Raw genomic sequence first — 20197 nt, 5'->3', positions numbered from 1 at the left:
CTAGGCCTACATGAGAAAACAATAGTCACGATTAGTGAGTTTTGTGATTTTTGATTCTTGATTATGGAATTCCACAGTCGGATAACAATTTGTGATTACAAGATACATTTTTTATCTTTTAGATTGCATGATCAGCGTTATAGTCTATTAAACTCTTATCCTGCTACCAAATTGATATAACCAGTGCAATTCCATATTGCACACAGGTAAGTGATTACCTACCTTTCTCTGTCTCCGTTCGGTTTCTCCTTTTCTTTAGTCCAGCTGGATTCTGTCTTTCAGAAGAACCATGGGGCCGTAGTAGTGTTGGTCCCAGCCAGGCAGGGGTGCAACTTCCACTGGGGACGGGGGGACACCGTTTTATCATTGGAATGTGATGCAAAACGAGGCAACAGTGTGCTTTCGGACCATGCGGACAGCTCCGAGCGATCGGGTAGGCTTTTTGGAGTGTTTATCCGACTGAATACATTTTTTTAAATGTCCCCCCCACTTCTAAATCCAAAGTTGCGCCCCTGAGAAAGGCCTGATGATAAATTCTGCAGCCACCAGAGTAAATTCTATTCATGTATAGAGATCACATTGAGGAATGTTTTAGATAAAATAGTGGTAAATGAGGGTGTCATATCATGATACAGTATCATGTCACCTAAATCATGGTGTCATGTCCAACTCTTCAACTTGTACATGTGTGAAATAGGACAAAATATAAGTAACCACCAAATTATGATTATTATTATTATTATGTGACAGGGTTATGTGCATAGTGTAGCTTTTGCATCAGAAATACTAAACAGTAGGCCTAATATAACTATCTATGGACAACAACAAAAAACATCAGAAAAAGTCCAGCAATTGAATGTGTAAATTGTAGAAATGAGTACAGAATATTTACAAAGAAACATTATACATTTTAAGGAATAATAAAATATGAATGATTGAATTATTGTTAACTGACCAATTGCAATTATTCTCCTAAACATTTTTATTAGTCTAAACTGGCTGCCACACATTTACATTCCATTTCCTGGGCTTATTAATATTTTCCTATTTGAATACCCAAATACTCCGTACTGGAGTCTTTCAAAGTCAAAGCCACAAATTATATGATCACTTCAGTGTGCCTGGGTTTAGTGCTGGTATAGCTGGATGGAGGGCAGGGAGATGGGAGACGACGGCTTTCCCCTTGTGAGGTATACAGAGTAGGCATTTGAGCCATATAAGGACGCATTATGGAATGATGAAGCATGGAGGGGTGAACCAGGCTGGAAAACACCATGGTGGGGTGCATGGTAAAAGGTTGGACCATGGAGGGTTGTGAGCTGGTGGGAGTTTCCTGCCTCTTTAAGGTTTGGTGGACACGTGTGGGTCCAGTTGGACAGGCTTGGCTGGCATTGGGAGGGTAGAGAGATGAGGTGGAACCACAGGACGTCCCTGTACTCACAGTCATGGGTACAGCCTCCTGCTGCTGCTCTCCACTCCCACCCTGGGGCCCAGCAGCATCGTCTGGGCTTTGGGAGATCTCCTGTTTACGACTCAGACAGACACCCATTGCCACCATGGAGCCCAGAAAGATAAAGGCCAGAAAAACAGAGCCCACGATCACAAAGGGGACATAGACAGGTACTACAGAGTGAAAAGAAAACACAAAAATAAAGAGGGCAGGGGAGAGGTGGAAGGATTGATTGAGTGGAAAGGAAAGAAAGACATTTTAAGGATGACCTTAAAAGGCTGGAGATGTGTTCATATTCCAAGAAAAGTATTAAACTGTGCAACACATGAAACACAAAAAAACGGTTAATTGAAAGATCCTTGGCAGCAGATCAAGTCTTAACATGATGCTCGTGATGTGAGGAGTAGACTAACTGCATGTTGAAGAATAGAATAAATGCTTGGACATGAGGCCACACTTTAAGGCACATTTGGTGGGTTGGATTCAAGCGCACACTGCATTAGGCTTTCTCATTCCTCAATACCATTTATAAGGAATCTCACTGTGTGTGTTATCAAGGAATTGGTAGCAATGCCTAAAAAGGCCTTCTATTGCTAGCACTTTAGGCTTTAATGAAAAATAAGAATTTACCAAGTATTTGTTCCTATTTCAGTAACCAAAGCTACAATTTACCTGGGCTTTTGGCATCATTCTCGTCATCAGCCGTGCCAGGCTGTAGAACTTGCTCGTGGTTGTTGCAGTTTCCCTGATCCAGTCTTGCTCCTATGAGTGCGCAACAGTAGCGCAGCTCACACTTCCCACAACAAATCGCCGCTTCTCTTTGATCGTGGCGCTCCGGACAATGGAAACCCCCTCGCCAGTTAGATTGCGCGTCCTTCCAACCATGGCAATATTCACCATTCATCCTCTGTTGCGTCATGCCCACTTGGAAAATCAGACTGATAAAAGCCCCAACAGCAAAACGCACGGTCCTCATCCCGTTCCAACTGGAGAGACGAATCCCGTGTGGGTATTTTTTGTTACTACAAAATAATAACCTGGGAAAAAATCCTAAAAGATAATAAATAACATATCATATGTGGCTCAATCAACCACCCTTTCTGCAATAGGCTAGGATCAATGTCACATAGGCTAGGCCTATATCCCATGACAACTAGGCTATTTAAACTGATCAAAAGTTATGACCGCAGCGCTTGTTCCTATTTCAAAAGGGCAACTAGACATCTAGAATATGCTAATAAGATCATGCAGGGAGCTATAGGTACGCTATGTAAAATGAACGCATAGGCTTACCATTGGATTCACGCCATGTGATGCATCATAACATGAGTTGCTTCTGCTCTGTGGATCTGTTCTCTCCGTAATTTGTGTCATGGGACACACTAATTTTAGACTATCCGTTACAAACGCTAGCCTACTGTATGGGCACATGAATATAGATGTAGATATGTAGCCTATTTCGCTGATTAAATAGCCTAGCATAGTTAGGCCAATTTCATTTTAAAATCTTAACTGGGCAGTTTATTCGGATCATAGATCTCCCAAGTTTATTTTTACAATGTTCTGCTTCAATAGGCCTATCACAGCCAAAATGGGCTAAGTGATTGGATATCATTTGGCTGTGTTGCTACTGCAAAGCAATAGCTTCATTTTGACTGAGTGTCTAAGTAAACGTTGTCATTGAGGAAAGGAGACGAGGAAATCACGTTAATGGTATTGGAACGTAGCCGCCGCCGCATTCGAGCTAAACGAGCTGAAAGAGGAAGGAAACTGTTGCGCTGTTACGCCATTTTGACTCCCAGAGCTCGTAGTTTGTTTCTAATGTAATCTAGGGCCTCCGAGCCACAATGGTGATTGTTTCTCAAAAGTCTCTTGCCTGTCAGCTGATCAGTCTCCAAATCCGACAGAAATTTCTGAAGGGCCCTGGAACATTGAATACTAAGAGAAGGTAATCAACCCGAATCATATGAATCCAATTTAGTTTGGTAACATTATTGTCAATTCATTGCAACTGGCTAGTAAATTATGATAAACACGCAGATTAACTAACGTTGGCTGTTGTTACATTTCCGTTCTGTCAGTGTCACCTGCCTGACTACGATTAGTTTAGCTCTATCTAGCTAGTATGATTTGCTTGTATGTGTGATAAACAACTGAAACTAAGACTGTATTTCGGAACTTTTGTAGATGTATTATGGTCTGTAGGGACTAGTTAGCTAGCTTCATAGCTTGTTGTTTTTCTCCTGCGTTTGCCAAGCAGATGGTATCGAAGCTCTCCAGGTATTTAGCACTGAGCAAGCTTACATGTCACTGTACCAATGAATGAAATGTGTCTTTTGATTCTGTGTGGTTATGGTGAATTATTTTCATTCCATTAAGTCATTTAATTTATTGAAACAGTTTATCAATATATAACTAGTGTCATGTCTTTCATGTGTCATCATAGTGGAGTGTGAAATGATTGATCTCTGTTTTTCCTCTCTTTACAGACACACACACACTCAGGATGGACACTTCCAAGCTTCCTAAGATCCGCGATGAAGAGCGGGAAAGCGAGTTTGGATATGTGCATGGAGTTTCTGGTCCAGGTCAGTGTCTGCAGTTCAAATCAAGGATCCCAGGCTCTGGCATGGGAGTGATAACTCTGCTAACAATGCTTTCAGCACATGCTATAGCACCTGGTCAATTCAGCCTGCTCTTTTCCAGTATGGCAAAAATATATATTACAACTTGATCATGTAGCCAGACTGCCTGCTACTTTCAAATAACATGTTTTCTGTCATCTGTTCTTTGTCTAACCTATTTAATCAACAGTGGTGACGGCCACCGCCATGGCAGGAGCGGCCATGTACGAGCTGGTGCGTGTGGGCCACAGTGAGCTGGTGGGAGAGATCATCAGGCTGGAGGGAGACATGGCAACCATTCAGGTCTACGAGGAGACCTGTATCCTTTCCAGTCATACCTTCTCAACTAGACATACAGTTACTCCCACCTTCAGTAACTGTTCACGGTTCACTTACTTTTGTGTACTTCCATTCTGATGTATTCTAGCCTATCCTCTTGTCTGGCATATTACTAGGCTATATGGTTTGTTTTCCTGAAAGTACGTCACAGCTGGTGTGTCTGTCGGAGACCCTGTCCTGCGGACAGGAAAGCCCCTGTCTGTAGAGTTGGGTCCGGGAATCATGGGGTCCATTTTTGATGGCATCCAGCGGCCCCTCAAAGACATCAATGACCTCACTCAAAGTATTTACATCCCTAGAGGAGTCAACATTGGAGCCCTCAACCGTGACCTCAAGTGGGAGTTTACACCTGGCCAGAGTCTTAGAGTAAGAAAACAACGTATTTCGTTGTGAGTGTGTAAGCAAGGTGTGTTTGAATGTGTCTCTTCTAAAATATGATCCATCTCCTGAATCTACATATTATGTTCTCTCCCCCCTGTCCGTCTCTGCCTCAGACCGGCAGTCACATAACAGGTGGGGATATCTATGGCACGGTCTTTGAGAACTCGCTGATCAAACACAAGTTGATGCTGCCTCCCCGGAGCAGAGGCACTGTCACCTACGTGGCCCCACCTGGAAACTATGATGTCAATGTGAGTAGAGCCGGGACGATACCAGTATCGTGATACTCGTTAGTATCGTGGCAAGGAAACGAAACACAAAGCGGGTTTAACTTCTTTATGAAAATAGCCCTAACGTTGGAAACAAACATCATTATGTTGTCATCCGGAGTCACATTTATGTATTTTCCAAACTATAGTACACAATATTTTACATACAGCAGGTTTTTAAAGGACCAAAGAATTTGGTCTGCTTCGTGTAAATGTTTGGCATGGAAAAAAATATTGCCATACTGGTATTGTCACAGCCCTAAATGTGAGTCACCCTCCACCTACTAACATCTTTACAGCTGAATGGCATAATGCCATTGGCTTGTCTCTGTTGTTTGGTCAATTGTGTGTGTTTCGGCAGGATGTGGTGCTGGAACTGGAGTTTGAGGGTTTGAAGGAGAAGTTTACCATGATCCAGGTCTGGCCAGTGCGACAGATTCGCCCAGTCACAGAGAAGCTACCTGCCAATCACCCCCTCCTCACCGGCCAGAGAGTGTTGGATGCCCTCTTCCCGTGAGTATACATATCTCTACTTTCTTTTCCTTTTTTCTACTGACTCATTCCCACTTCATATCCTTTCATCTTGACCTTTACTTAAGCCTCTGACAAGTCACCTGCTTCTGGCTCTGTGTTTGTCTGTGCTCACAGGTGTGTCCAGGGTGGTACTACTGCTATCCCAGGAGCCTTCGGTTGTGGCAAGACTGTGATCTCACAGTCCCTGTCCAAGTATTCCAACAGTGATGTCATCATCTATGTGGGCTGTGGAGAGCGTGGAAATGAGATGTCTGAAGTGTTGAGAGATTTCCCTGAGGTTAGTGATAGTCCGTGTGTCAAGTTCTAATCATTGACATGTTAATGAGATCAGTGAATTACTCTACTTGGGGGTCTGGCATAGCCGATCACCAGTTTGTCATGTGTTTTCAGTCTGACTAATGGTATTCCTCCCTGCTCCATAGCTTACAATGGAAGTGGATGGAAAGGTTGAAAGTATCATGAAGAGAACAGCTCTAGTGGCCAACACTTCCAACATGCCTGTCGCTGCTAGAGAGGCCTCTATTTACACAGGTACCAGGCGATCACATTACAGATGGCAACTTATAAAGCTGGTGTCGGCTGTTTTGAATCATCATCGTTGTTGGTAGTTGTAAATCATTTGGTCTGGAATGTGGGGGGATTAGCCACCAGTCACCACTCATTGTCATAACCTTGTGGTGACTGGAATTCTGTGCCTCTGATTCTGACTGAATCTACTTTGTGCCACTGCAGGAATCACTCTGTCTGAGTACTTCAGAGACATGGGCTACAATGTCAGCATGATGGCCGACTCCACCTCCCGGTGGGCCGAGGCTCTCAGGGAGATCTCAGGACGATTGGCTGAGATGCCTGCTGGTGAGTACAATAAGCCAATAGAAATAGAGCATGTTTTTTTTCTATACTATCGCAGCAACATGTCTGCCATTTTGAGCCAGTCAGAGCTCTGTGTGCTGTTTGTGCACAGACAGCGGGTACCCTGCCTACCTGGGAGCCAGACTGGCCTCCTTCTATGAGCGTGCTGGCAGGGTTAAGTGCCTGGGCAACCCAGAGAGGGAGGGCAGCGTCAGCATTGTTGGAGCGTGAGTACTATATCATTCTACCAGCAGGGGGAACCTCTATCACCCCCCTTACCTCCTGGCACTAAGGGTCAGACAGGTTCTGTACCAGTCCTGCAACACCAGATACCTGAACCATGTAGTCTAATCCTCCTTGGAACGTATGATACAGTGATGGCAGACTGGTGTCTGAATAACTTGGCCTGGTGTTATTTCCCCTAGTGTGTCTCCCCCTGGTGGAGACTTCTCTGATCCTGTTACTTCAGCTACACTGGGTATTGTACAGGTAATGCCTCAATTGTGTATATATTACAATTTTAGTGACAATTTTTCTAAGTTCCGACAATTCAAACCTTTACTCTTCCTACTCCTCATTCCTGTTTTTATCTTCTCTCTGTCTTTCTCCATCTCTCAGGTGTTCTGGGGTCTGGATAAGAAGCTGGCTCAGAGAAAGCATTTCCCCTCGGTCAACTGGCTGATCAGCTACAGCAAGTACACACGGGCGCTGGACGAGTACTACGACAAGCACTTCCCTGAGTTTGTGCCGCTTCGCACCAAGGCCAAGGAGATCTTGCAGGAGGAGGAGGATTTGGCTGAGATTGTACAGCTTGTAGGCAAGGTGAGGCTGAGCCCATGTGAGGAAGGGTTATGGGTTGATATACTGCCTAGGTTGATGGTTGGCATGTGTATGCACGCACTAGGCACTTATTGCTGTCCCCCATGTCAACTTAACAATAGGCATCTCTCGCTGAGACCGACAAGATCACATTGGAGGTTGCTAAACTACTCAAGGATGACTTCCTGCAGCAGAATGGCTATACTCCGTATGACAGGTAAATACACACTCAGGCACACATTCATCTGTGTCATAAACATACTAAAATGACTTAATCGTTGGTTATTAAGCCCATATTGGTTAATTGATTGACTTTTTTGCCCTTTTCCCCGAAGGTTCTGCCCTTTCTATAAAACGGTGGGCATCCTTTCCAACACGATTGCGTTCTACGACTTGGCACGACATGCAGTGGAGACCACGGCTCAGAGTGACAACAAGATCACCTGGTCCATGATCCGGGAGCACATGGGAGAGATCCTCTACAGGCTCAGCTCTATGAAGTTCAAGGTACATGCTTGTTCTGCCCCTTTATCCATGTTCATCTGCATTCAAAATCAACTTCCTCAATCCCTCTACCAACTCTGGTCTTTGTACATCCAATGTGGGACTTTGTCTTGGGGTGTCATTGTGCCTCTGTGTCTCCTAGCCTCAGTGTCTCTGTGTAACTGTTGTTTCTGTGTAACTGTTGTTTCTGTGTAACTGTTGTTTCTGTGTAACTGTTGTTTCTGTGTAACTGTTGTTTCTGTGTAACTGTTGTTTCAGGATCCAGTGAAGGAGGGCGAGGCCAAAATCAAAGCAGACTACTCTCAGCTGCTGGAGGACATGCAGAATGCCTTCCGTACCCTGGAGGACTGAGCTCTCACCTCCCTCCCCTCCTAGCCCCCAGTGCTCTCTGGCCCCTGTTTGTGAATGTCTACTTAGGCCAGTGACAGTCACACCTCAGTCATTCCTAAGTGTTCATTCCTCCACATTCCAACACGATGTTCGACCCCTTTATTTCAACCATGCTCTTCTAATTTCACCGTACTGTCATGTACAAGGCACTACTGGAATATATATTTTTTTCTCAGTTTAAACTTGAATTCATGTTTACCAAATCTATTACCATTAGCAATACTATCATCCGTGACCCCATCGTATGGATGTTCTCCTCTCCCTTCAGCCCCCTTGTCATCTTGTCATCCATGAAGAGCACATGACTACAGCCCTGGTTACAGACAATAATCAGTGGACCCCGATCTGGTACTTGTACTTAACTACTAGCTGAAACACGTGGATTGTTACCTTCATTTCCCAGGTGTGACTGACCACCATCAATAGATGGTTGACAAAAATGGGAACGTAGACAGGGGTAAAGGGACGGAGGCACCTTGTTTATTTCAGGAGGTTGAGGCCCTCTTCCTCTCAATGCCTCTTAGATGGTATTTTATGTTCTTCTCTCTGTGGATATTTTGTTGTTGATGTTGTTTTTCTGTTGTGTGAGACAAACTGTGTGTGTGTGTGTGTGTGTGTGTGTGTGTTAGAATCAGTTGTCTCCACCTTGAAGGCATATTTATGTCACATGTATTGTGTAAGTCTAAAGAAAATAAATGAATGTGAAATAATAATTTGCCTGGTGTTTTATGCTGGATGGAATATTCAGACCCGTTGACTTTTTCCACATTTTGTTACATTACAGCCTTTTTCTTAAATTGATTAAAGAAAAAAAATCATCAATCTACACACAGTACCCCATAATGAAAAAAAGCAAAAACAGGTTTCTAGTCATTTTTGCAAATGTCCAAATTTTTCTAAAAACTATTACATTAACATAAGTATTCAGACCCTTTAATCAGTACTTAGTTGAAGAACCTTTGGCAGCGATTACATCCTACAAGCTTGGCACACCTGTATTTGGGGAGTTTCTCCCATTCCTCTCAAGCTCTCAGGTTGGATGGGGAGTGTCGCTGCACAGCTATTTTCAGGTCTCAACAATATTCGATCGGGTTTAAGTCCGGGCTCGGGCTGGGCCACTCAAGAATATACAGAGACTTGTCCCGAAGCCACTCCTGCGTTATCTTGTTGGAAGGTGAACCTTTGCCCCAGTCTGAGGTCCTGAGCACTCTGGAGCAGGTTTTCATCAAGGATCTCTTTGTACTTTGCTCCTTTCATCTTTCCCTCGATCCGGACTAGTCTCCCAGTCCCTGCCGCTGAAAAACATCCTCATAGCATGATGCTGCCACCCCCATGCTTCACTGTAGGGATGGTGGCATGTTTCCTCCAGATGTGATGCTTGGCATTCAGGCCAAAGAGTTCAATCTTGGTTTCATCCGACCAGAGAATCTTGTTTCTCATGGTATGAGAGTCGTTTAGGTTTCTTTTGTCAAACTCCAAGCGTGCTGTTGCGCCTTTTAATGAGGAATGGCTTCCATCTGGCCACTCTGCCATAAAGGCCTGATTGGAGGAGTGCTACAGAGATGGTTGTCCTTCTGAAAGGTTCTCCCATCTCCACAGAGGAACTCTGGAGCACTATCAGAGTGGCAATCAGGTTCTTGTTCACCTCCCTGACCAAGGAGGCCCTTCTCCCCCATTTGCTCAGTTTGTCCGGGCAACCAGCTCTAGTAAGAGTCTTGGTGGTTTCAAACTTCTTCCATGTAAGAATGATGGAGTGCACTGTGTTCTTGGGGACCTTCAATGCTGCAGACATTTTTTGGTTCCCTTCCTCAGATCTGTGCCACGACACAATCCTGTCTCATGGCTTTCTTTTTGCACTGTCAACTGTAGGACCTTATATAGACAGGTGTGTGCCTTTCCAAATCATGTCCAAACAATTGAATTTACCACAAGTGGAGTCCAATCAAGTTGTAGAAATATCTCAAGGATGCTCAATGGAAACAGGATGCACCTGAACTCAATTTCAAGTCTCATAGCAAAGGGTCTGAATACTTATGTAAATAATGTATTTCTGTTTTTATTTTTATGTAGCCTTTTAACTAGGCAAGTCAGTTAAGAACAAATTCTTATTTACAATGGCGGCCTACCCCGGCCAAACCCGGATGAGGCCGGGCCAATTGTGCGCCGCCCTATGGGACTCCCAATCACGTCCGGATGAGATACAGCCTGGATTCAAACCAGGGACTGTAGACCAGAGCGTCACTCGGGAGCCCTTTTTTAATACAATTGCAAAGATTTCTAAACCTGTTTTCGCTTTTTCATTATGGGGTATTGTGTGTAGATGAGGGAAAGCATTTTTTAAATCCATTTTAGAATAAGGCTGCAACGTAACAAAGTGGGAAAAAGTCAAGGGGTCTGAATACTTTCCGAATGCACTGTACATTTATTTATAATGTGCTTCTTAAGACACAATTACAGCAAGTAACCTTGACGCCACGAAGGACATAATTTCCCAAACAATAGTTTGTCTTTTTCATATACTTTATTAATGCATTTCCTCTTTCACAAAAACATTTTTACTTGGATGAATCCAAAATGGAAAAAGGTAAGGGCATCAGACTTTGCACCTGAACGTGGCACAGCTAAATTAAGCTCCTCATACTGCAACTATTTGAACCACTAGAAGAAGACAGTAACCAGGTTTCCATCCAACCTTTTTATGTGAGTAAAGTACCTGTTTCATAAATTGTCATGACGGGCCTGATGGAAATTACAAATTTGTCAGTGAACTTTCCAAATATAGACAAAACAAAATATGCTAGACAAAGTAGGATATTTGGAGTCACGGGATAACAAGTCTGTGTAGTTCTCCCACTACGACTCCGGAAAGCATGCAGTTTATTAGGCTACAGATTAAATTAATTATGATGAACTTCACAGGGTGGTGAGCTTGATGCTACTTTACAATAAATATCAAGGGTCTTATTCAAGTTTAAAATTTGTCACATGCACAAGTACAGTAAAATGCCTTTCAATAACAATGTAATACTAAAAATAATTTACGGTATTTTTATTTAACCTTTATTTACCTAGTCAAGTCAGTTAAGAACAAATTATTTACAATGACGGCCTAGGAAGAGTAGGTTAACTTGTTCAGGGGCAGAATGACAGATTTTTACCTTGTCAGCTCAAGGATTCGATCTAGCAACAGTCTAACCACTAGGCTACCTGCCGCCATAGAACAAAAACACACAAGAAATAAAAATAAGAACACGAGAAAGATGGTAAGCATACTATATACAGGGTCAGTTCCAGTACCATATTTACAATGTGCAGGGATACTGGAGTGATTGAGGAAGATGGTGTATGTGGACACCCCTTCAAATTAGTGGATTTGGCTATTTCAGCCACACCCATTGCTGACGGGTGTATAACATTGCATGGCTGTGTAATCAATCTCCATAGACAAACATTGACAGTAGAATGGACTTACTGAAGAGCTCAGTGACTTTCGATGTGGCACCGTCATAGGATGCCACCTTTACAACAAGTCAGTTTGTCAAATTTCTGTCCTCCTAGAGCTGCCCTGTACACTGTAAGGGCTGTTATTGTGAAGTGGAAATGTCTAGAATCAACAACGGCTCAGACACGAAGTGGTAGGCCACACAAGCTCCCAGAACGGGACCGCGGAGTGGTGAAGCATGTAGCGCGTAAAAATCGTCTGTCCTCGGTTGCAACACTCACTGCCGAGTTCCAAACTGTCTCTGAAAGCAATGTCAGCACAATAACTGTTCGTCGAGAGCTTAATGAAATGGGTTTCCATGGCCAAGCAGCCGTACACAAGCCTAACATCACCATGCGCAATGCCAAACGTCAGCTGGAGTGGTGTAAAGCTCGCCACCATTGGACTCTGGAGCAGTGGAAACGTGTTCTCTTGAGTGATGAATCACGCTTCACCATCTGGCAGTCCGACGGACGAATCTGGGTTTGGAGGATGCCATGTGGTGTATGTATAGAGGTATGGTGACTAGGCATCAGGATATATGATAAACAGAGTAGCAGCAGCGTCTATGATGATTGTATGTGAGTGGGTGTGTGTAGAATCAGTATAAATGCATGTGCATATTTTGTGTGTGTGATCAAATGATGGAGTGGGTGTTGGAGTGTCAGTGTGCGTGAGAGTGAAAAAAAAGATAGTCCGTGTAGCTATTTGTTAGCTATTTAGTTGGCTATTTAGCAATCTTATGGCTTGGGGATAGAAGCTGTTCAGGAAATTGTTGGTATCAGACTTGATGCACCGGTACCGCTTGCCGTGCGGAAGCCGAGAGAACAGTCTGGAATCTTTAACGATTTTCCGGGTCTTCCATTCACACCGCCTTATTTAGAGGTCCTGGATGGCAGGGAGCTTGGCCCCAGCGATGTACTGGCCTATCCGTACCACCCTCTGTAGCGCCATGCGATCGAAGGCAATGCTGTTGCTATACGAAGCAGTGATGCAGCCAGTCAAGATGCTCTCAATGGTGCAGCTGTAGAACTTTTTGAGAATTTGAGGGAAACATTTTGAGCCTCCTGAGGAGGAAGAGGCGCTGTCGCACCTTCTTCACGACTGTATGCGTGTGTTCGAACCATTCGCTAGCTACAGTGAGGGAAAAAAGTATTTGATCCCCTGCTGATTTTGTACGTTTGCCCACTGACAAAGAAATGATCAGTCTATTATTTTGAGACATAACCACCAGTAGAGTTGAAAATGCGATAGAAACCCATTTAACTTTTTTTTTTAAATCCCATACAGGGTAATTTAACCGCAAATGTAATTTTTATGTGCACTATGCGATCACGCACAAATTTTTACCCGCAACAAGTCAATTTGATGGAAACACATCTCTGGTGGGAAGATGCGCATATTGTGTTAATGTGGATTTTAGAATATTCACATGAAAATCTGTCACCAATTGGATGGAAACCTAGCTACTGTCATAAAAGTTGTCTCCTTCAAAAGAAAGAATTCACAAAAATGTCTAGTTTAAAAAAAAATCCTGTATTGAAAGATTGTTTCTTTACATCGAACCCAAAATATGTAAATAATAGAAAATAGTTGGAAAACAAAAACAAACAAGTATTTTTCTCAATTGCATCAAAATCAGCTTATACTGTATACATCCAAAACGACTTGTAATGTAATCTTATTGAGCATCACTGTTTCCCACTGTTGTCACGTCCTGACCAGTAAAAGGGGTTATTTGTCATTGTAGTTTGGTCAGGGCATGGCAGGGGGTGTTTGTTTTGTGTGTTTTGGTGTTTTTGGTTTAGGTTCTATGTTTTCTATTTCTATGTTTAAATCTAGTTTTCTATTTCTATGTTGGGTTTTTGGTAGGACCTCCAATTAGAGAAAGCTGGTTGTCGTTGCCTCTAACTGGAGGCCATATTTAGTTGAGGTTTGTTTCACTTGTGTTTGGTGGGTGGTTATTTTCTGTATAGCCTGTGTGCCTTATGGAACTGTTTTTCGTCGTACGTTTATTTTCTTTAAGTGTTATCTTTAAATAAATTAAGTATGAGCACTTTACCCGCTGCGCCTTGGTCCTATCCTTACGACGCCTTTGACAGAACCACCCACCAAACAAGGACCAAGCAGCTGGGATTGGAGCACCGAGAAAAAGGATGGACGTGGGAGGCAGAACGACATTTCTGGGAGAGGAAATTAAGGGAGCTACATGAGGCCGAGAGGCATTGGGGGGACACACGGGGAGTTGGGCAGAGTCAGGGTGGAGTCCTGAGCCAACTCCCCGTGCTTACCGTGGGGAGCGGGTGACGAGGAGAGCACCGAGCTACGCAGAAATGCGCACGGTGTCGCCCAAACGCATGCACAGTCCGGTGCGGCCAGTACGGGCTCCACAGCGTTGCCGGGCGAGAGTTGGCCGGCAGCCAGGGAGAAGTGCGCCGGCACAGCGCATCTGGCCACCAGTGCGTCTCCTTGGTCCAGCTTACCCTGCGCCTGCTCTACACACGGCAGCCCTCACTCTCCAGCACAGCGCAGTTCGCCCTGTGCCAGCACTTCGCCCGTGCCGGGCTACAGTGACCACTCAGCCAGGACGGGGTGTGCCAGCCCTGAGTTCCAGACCGCCGGTGCGCCTCCACGGCCCAGTGTGCCCCGTGCCCGCTCTGCGCACCCAAACTCAAGTAAGTCTCCCCAGTCCGGGGAGACCGGTCCCAGCTCCACGCAGGAGGCCTCTAGCGACGCTCCTCAGCCCGGCGCTTCCAGCGACGCTCCTCAGCCCAGAGCCTCCAGCGACGCTCCTCAGCCCAGAGCCTCCAGCGACGCTCCTCAGCCAGGAGCCTCCAGCGACGCTCCCCAGCATAGAGTCTTCTGAACGGGAGCTACGCCCAGAGCCAGAACCACCTCCGTAGTGGGAGGATTGGGAAGGGGGGGAGTAGCACAGGGACCGTCGTTGACGGTGGCCACCCTCCCTTCCCTCCCTTTAAGTTTGGGGTTGTTTTTGTGGGGGTTTTGTTTTTGAGGTGCATTCAGGGTCTGCACCTTTGGGGGGGGGGGGGGGGGGGGGGGGGGTACTGTCACGTCCTGTCCAGTAAAAGGGGTTATTTGTCATTGTAGTTTGGTCAGGGCGTGGCAGGGGGTGTTTGTTTTGGTGTTTTTGGTTTAGGTTCTATGTTTTCTATTTCTATGTTGGGTTTTTGGTAGGAACTCCAATTAGAGGCAGCTGGTTGTCGTTACCTCTAACTGGAGGCCATATTTAGTTGAGGTTTGTTTCACTTGTGTTTGGTGGGTGGTTATTTTCTGTATAGCCTGTGTGCCTTATGGAACAGTTTTTCTTTGAACGTTTATTTTCTTTAAGTGTTATCTTTAAATAAATTAAGTATGAGCACTTTACTCGCTGCGCCTTGGTCCTATCCTTACGACGCCTATGACAACGGTTCTAAATGCTGTTTTTAAAAGGAACACACAGACAGCATTGTAAATAATTTCCTGATATGGAGTTGGTCAAGTAGACTTTTGATAGGAAGGAATAGGTTCAGAAGTAGGCAGGGAGAAACCGTAGCAAGTTAATAAATCTGTACCACTGAGAAGGTCAATTATTTTCAAACCCTCGCCTCTTTGACACAGACCCACAGTTCACTCTCTCACCTGACAACCACACCACTAATCCAGGTCCTTTCAGATGCTGAGCTTAATTCCACTCCCCTCCACAGTGGTGCCATTATGGGGAGACAGTGGCAAACTCTTGATGTGTTCCTCAGCATCATGGAGAAGTCACCAGCAATGGGATTCCCGGAGAAGAATGCCCAGCCTGCAAAAGTATCCTCAGACGTCTGGTTGCCCTCTAGTATGGTGTGCCTCTCCTCGTGCCCATGGAGCACCAACTATACTTCCACCCCATCTGGGTCACCTCCAGACAGCAAGCAGGAGAAGACCACATTGTCTCCCGCCATCGCATTCTCTTTATCGGGCTGCTACTGCACCATGAGGCCCCCCTCCTCCACAACCAACTCCCTCCTCCTCCACGAGGCCCCCCTCCCCCACAATGCCCTCCTCCATGAGGTCCCCCTCCTCCAGAAATCAAATCAAATTATTTTGTCACATGCGCCGAATACAACAGTTATAGACCTTACAGTGAAATACATGCTTACAAGCCCTTAACCAACAATGCAGTTTTCAGAAAATACTAAATTACTAAATAAACAAAAGTTTAAAAAAATCTAAAATAAAAAAGTAACACAATAAAATAACAATAATGAGGTTATATACAGGGGGTAAAGTGATAATAAACCGTGAGAAGCAGCAGTGTAAAAACAAAGGGGGTGGGGGCTGGGGGGGTCAATGTAAACAGACCGTGTGGCCATTTGATACATTTTTCAGCAGTCTTATGGCTTGGGGGTAGAAGCTGTTAAGGAGCCTTTTGGACCTAGACTTGGCACTCCGGTACCGCTAGCCATTCGGTAGCAGAGAGAGCACTCTATGACTTGGGTGACTGGAGCCTTTGACAATTTTTTTAGCCTTTCTCTGACACCGCCTAGTATATAGGTCCTGATTGGCAGGAAGCTTGGCCCCAGTGATGTACTGTGTCGTGCGCCTTATGCTGAGTAGTTGCCATACCAGGCAGTGATGCAACCAGCCAGGATGCTCTTGATGGTGTAGCTATAGAACTTTTTGAGGATCTGGGGACCCATGCCAAATCTTTTCAGTCTCCTGAGTAGGAAAAGGCGTTTTCATTGCCCTCCTCACGACTGTCTTGGTGTGTTTGAACCATGATAGTTTGTTGGTGACCTGGACACCAAGGAACTCTCGCTGCGCTACAGCCCCGTCGATCATTTTGTTTGTCTTGCTCATGTTGAGGGAGAGGTTGTTGTCCTGGCACCACACTGCCAGATCTCTGACCTCCCTATAGGCTGTCTCATCATTGTCGGTGATCTGTCCTACCACCGTTGTGTCGTTAGCAAACTTAATGATGGTGTTGGAGTCATGCTTGACCACACAGTCGTGGGTGAACAGGGAGGGGACTAAGCTTAGTGATGAGCTTTGTGGGCACTATGGTGTTGAACGCTGAGCTGTAGTGAATGAATAGCATTCTCACGTGTTCCTTTTGTCCAGGTGGGAAAGGGCAGTGTGGAGTGCGATTGAGATTGCGTCATCTGTGGATTTGTTGGGGCAGTATATGAATTGGAGTGGGTCTAGGGTTTCTGGGATGACGGTGTTGATGTGAGCCATGACCAGCCTTTCAAAGCACTTCATGGCTACCGATGTGAATGCTACAGGGCGGTAGTCATTTAGGAAGGTTACCTTCGCTTTCTTGGGCACAGGGACTATGGTGGTCTGCTTGACACATGTAGGTATTGCAGACTCGGTCAGTGAAGACACTTGCCAGTGCATGCTCTGAGTGCACGTCCTGGTCATCCGTCTGGGAATGCCTTGTGAATGTTGACCTGTTTAACCTGTTGGGGATAGGGAGCAGTATTTGCACGGCCGGATAAAAAACGTACCCGATTTAATCTGGTTACTACTCCTGCCCAGTAACTAGAATATGCATATAATTGTTTGATTTGGATAGAAAACACCCTAAAGTTTCTAAAACTGTTTGAATGGTGTCTGTGAGTATAACAGAACTCATATGGCAGGCCAAAATCTGAGAAGATTCCAAACAGGAAGCGCCCTCTCTGACTATTTCTTGGCCTTCTTGGTCATCTCTATCCAAAACAAAGGATCTCTGCTGTAACGTGACATTTTCTACGGCTCCCATAGGCTCTCAGAAGGCGCCAGAACTTCCGGTGAATTTACTAAATTACTCACGATAAACGTTCACAAAATACATAACAATTATTTTAAGAATTATAGATACAGAACTCCTTTATGCAATCGCGGTGTCAGATTTTAAAATAGCTTTTCGGCGAAAGCACATTTTGCAATATTCTGAGTAGATAGCTCGGCCATCACAGGCTAGCTAATTTGACACCCACCAAGTTTGGTGCGCACTAAACTCAGAATTACTATTAGAAAAATTTGATTACATTTACATTTACATTTAGCAGACGCTCTTATCCAGAGCGACTTACAAATTGGTGCATTCACCTTAAGATATCCAGTGGAAAAACCACTTTACAATAGTGCATCTAAATCTTTTGGGGGGGGGTAGAAGGATTACTTTATCCTATCCCAGGTATTCCTTAAAGAGGTGGGGTTTCAGGTGTCTCCGGAAGGTGGTGATTGACTCCGCTGTCCTGGCGTCGTGAGGGAGCTTGTTCCACCATTGGGGTGCCAGAGCAGCGAACAGTTTTGACTGGGCTGAGCGGGAGCTGTGCTTCCTCAGAGGTAGGGAGGCGAGCAGGCCAGAGGTGGATGAACGCAGTGCCCTTGTTTGGGTGTAGGGCCTGATCAGAGCCTGAAGGTACGGAGGTGCCGTTCCCCTCACAGCTCCGTAGGCAAGCACCATGGACTTGTAGCGGATGCGAGCTTCAACTGGAAGCCAGTGAAGAGAGCAGAGGAGCGGGGTGACGTGAGAGAACTTGGGAAGGTTGAACACCAGACGGGCTGCGGCGTTCTGGATGAGTTGTAGGGGTTTAATGGCACAGGCAGGGAGCCCAGCCAACAGCGAGTTGCAGTAATCCAGACGGGAGATGACAAGTGCCTGGACTAGGACCTGCGCCGCTTCCTGTGTGAGGCAGGGTCGTACTCTGCGAATGTTGTAGAGCATGAACCTACAGGATCGGGTCACCGCCTTGATGTTAGTGGAGAACGACAGGGTGTTGTCCAGGGTCACGCCAAGGTTCTTAGCACTCTGGGAGGAGGACACAAGGGAGTTGTCAACCGTGATGGCGAGATCATGGAACGGGCAGTCCTTCCCTGGGAGGAGGAGCAGCTCCGTCTTACCGAGGTTCAGCTTGAGGTGGTGAGCCGTCATCCACACTGATATGTCTGCCAGACATGCAGAGATGCGATTCGCCACCTGGTTATCAGAAGGGGGAAAGGAGAAGATTAATTGTGTGTCGTCTGCGTAGCAATGATAGGAGAGACCATGTGAGGATATGACCGAGCCAAGTGACTTGGTGTATAGTGAGAATAGGAGAGGGCCTAGAACAGAGCCCTGGGGGACACCAGTGGTGAGAGCACGTGGTGCGGAGACAGATTCTCGCCACGCCACCTGGTAGGAGCGACCTGTCAGGTAGGACGCAATCCAAGCGTGGGCCGCGCCGGAGATGCCCAGCTCGGAGAGGGTGGAGAGGAGGATCTGATGGTTCACGGTATTAAAGGCAGCAGATAGGTCTAGAAGGATGAGCGCAGAGAAGAGAGAGTTAGCTTTCGCAGTGCGGAGAGGCCTCCGTGACACAGAGAAGAGCAGTCTCGGTTGAATGCCCAGTCTTGAAACCTGACTGATTAGGATCAAGAAGGTCATTCTCAGAGAGATAGCAGGAGAGCTGGCCAAGGACGGCACATTCAAGAGTTTTGGAGAGAAAAGAAAGAAGGGATACTGGTCTGTAGTTGTTGATGTCGGAGGGATCGAGTGTAGGTTTTTTCAGAAGGGGTGCAACTCTCGCTCTCTTGAAGACGGAAGGGACGTAGCCAGCGGTCAAGGATGAGTTGATGAGCGAGGTGAGGTAGGGGAGAAGGTCTCCGGAAATGGTCTGGAGAAGAGAGGAGGGGATAGGGTCAAGTGGGCAGGTTGTTGGGCGGCCGGCCGTCACGAGACGCGAGATTTCATCTGGAGAGAGAGGGGAGAAAGACGTCAAAGCACAGGGTAGGGCAGTGTGAGCAGGACCAGCGGTGTCGTTTGGCTTAGCAAACGAGGATCGGATGTCATCAGCCTTCTTTTCAAAATGGTTGACGAAGTCATCCGCAGAGAGAGAGGGGGGGGGGGGGGAGGGGGAGGAGGATTCAGGAGGGAGGAGAAGGTAGCAAAGAGCTTCCTAGGGTTAGAGGCAGATGCTTGGAATTTAGAGTGGTAGAAAGTGGCTTTAGCAGCAGAGACAGAAGAGGAAAATGTAGAGAGGAGGGCGTGAAAGGATGCCAGGTCCGCAGGGAGGCGAGTTTTCCTCCATTTCCGCTCGGCTGCCCGGAGCCCTGTTCTGTGAGCTCGCAGTGAGTCGTCGAGCCACGGCGCAGGAGTGGAGGACCGAGCCGGCCTGGAGGATAGGGGACAGAGAAAATCGAAGGATGCAGAAAGGGAGGAGAGGAGGGTTGAGGAGGCAGAGTCAGGAGATAGGTTGGAGAAGGTTTGAGCAGAGGGAAGAGATGATAGGATGGAAGAGGAGAGAGTAGCGGGAGAGAGAGAGCGAAGGTTGGGACGGCGCAATACCATCCGAGTAGGGGCAGAGTGAGAAGTGTTGGATGAGAGCGAGAGGGAAAAGGATACAAGGTAGTGGTCGGAGACTTGGAGGGGAGTTGCAATGAGATTAGTGGAAGAACAGCATCTAGTAAAGATGAGGTCAAGCGTATTGCCTGCCTTGTGAGTAGGGGGGGAAGGTGAGAGGGTGAGGTCAAAGGAGGAGAGGAGTGGAAAGAAGGAGGCAGAGAGGAATGAGTCAAAGGTAGACGTGGGGAGGTTAAAGTC

The 20197-nt window shown here is 46.0% G+C and overlaps 2 protein-coding genes across 3 annotated transcripts; one reads left to right on the top strand and one right to left on the bottom strand.

Annotated features, from left to right (window-relative positions):
- Positions 1–706: 706 nt before the first annotated feature.
- LOC115204401 (protein shisa-3 homolog) lies at positions 707–2800 on the bottom strand. The gene is made up of 3 exons (XM_029769935.1): positions 2744–2800; positions 2123–2500; positions 707–1623 (listed from the first exon to the last, which is right to left on the bottom strand). Exons 2-3 carry the CDS (start codon positions 2424–2426, stop codon positions 1100–1102), a joined length of 828 nt encoding a protein of 275 aa, XP_029625795.1. The 5' UTR covers positions 2427–2500; positions 2744–2800; the 3' UTR covers positions 707–1099.
- Positions 2801–3243: 443 nt separating this feature from the next.
- LOC115204399 (V-type proton ATPase catalytic subunit A) lies at positions 3244–8875 on the top strand. 2 transcript variants are annotated; one of them, XM_029769933.1, is made up of 15 exons: positions 3244–3398; positions 3940–4038; positions 4265–4393; positions 4565–4779; positions 4908–5045; positions 5425–5576; positions 5712–5874; positions 6020–6128; positions 6330–6452; positions 6562–6676; positions 6875–6938; positions 7068–7271; positions 7391–7485; positions 7604–7775; positions 8031–8875. In XM_029769933.1, exons 2-15 carry the CDS (start codon positions 3957–3959, stop codon positions 8121–8123), a joined length of 1854 nt encoding a protein of 617 aa, XP_029625793.1. In that variant the 5' UTR covers positions 3244–3398; positions 3940–3956; the 3' UTR covers positions 8124–8875. The 2 variants fall into 2 exon arrangements, with proteins under 2 accessions (XP_029625793.1, XP_029625794.1); XM_029769934.1 differs by lacking the exon at positions 3244–3398 and adding an exon at positions 3595–3730.
- Positions 8876–20197: the final 11322 nt, after the last annotated feature.

The sequence above is a fragment of the Salmo trutta genome, chromosome 12 (assembly GCF_901001165.1).
Source record: "Salmo trutta chromosome 12, fSalTru1.1, whole genome shotgun sequence".
NCBI lineage: Eukaryota > Metazoa > Chordata > Actinopteri > Salmoniformes > Salmonidae > Salmo > Salmo trutta.
The sequence above is the reverse complement of the archived record's forward strand: the minus strand, read 5'-3'. Positions and strand labels throughout refer to the sequence as shown.

What these genes read in the sequence shown, in the direction of transcription:
- LOC115204401 (XM_029769935.1), bottom strand. Translation starts at nt 2,426, where the DNA reads ATGAGGACCGTGCGTTTTGCTGTTGGGGCTTTTATCAGTCTGATTTTC. An exon ending in GAATGATGCCAAAAGCCCAG is followed by an intron (nt 1,624 to 2,122) that starts GTAAATTGTAGC and finishes TTCACTCTGTAG; the next exon opens with TACCTGTCTATGTCCCCTTT.
- LOC115204399 (XM_029769933.1), top strand. Translation starts at nt 3,957, where the DNA reads ATGGACACTTCCAAGCTTCCTAAGATCCGCGATGAAGAGCGGGAAAGC. An exon ending in GTGTTGGATGCCCTCTTCCC is followed by an intron (nt 5,577 to 5,711) that starts GTGAGTATACAT and finishes CTGTGCTCACAG; the next exon opens with GTGTGTCCAGGGTGGTACTA. An exon ending in TCAGCTCTATGAAGTTCAAG is followed by an intron (nt 7,776 to 8,030) that starts GTACATGCTTGT and finishes CTGTTGTTTCAG; the next exon opens with GATCCAGTGAAGGAGGGCGA.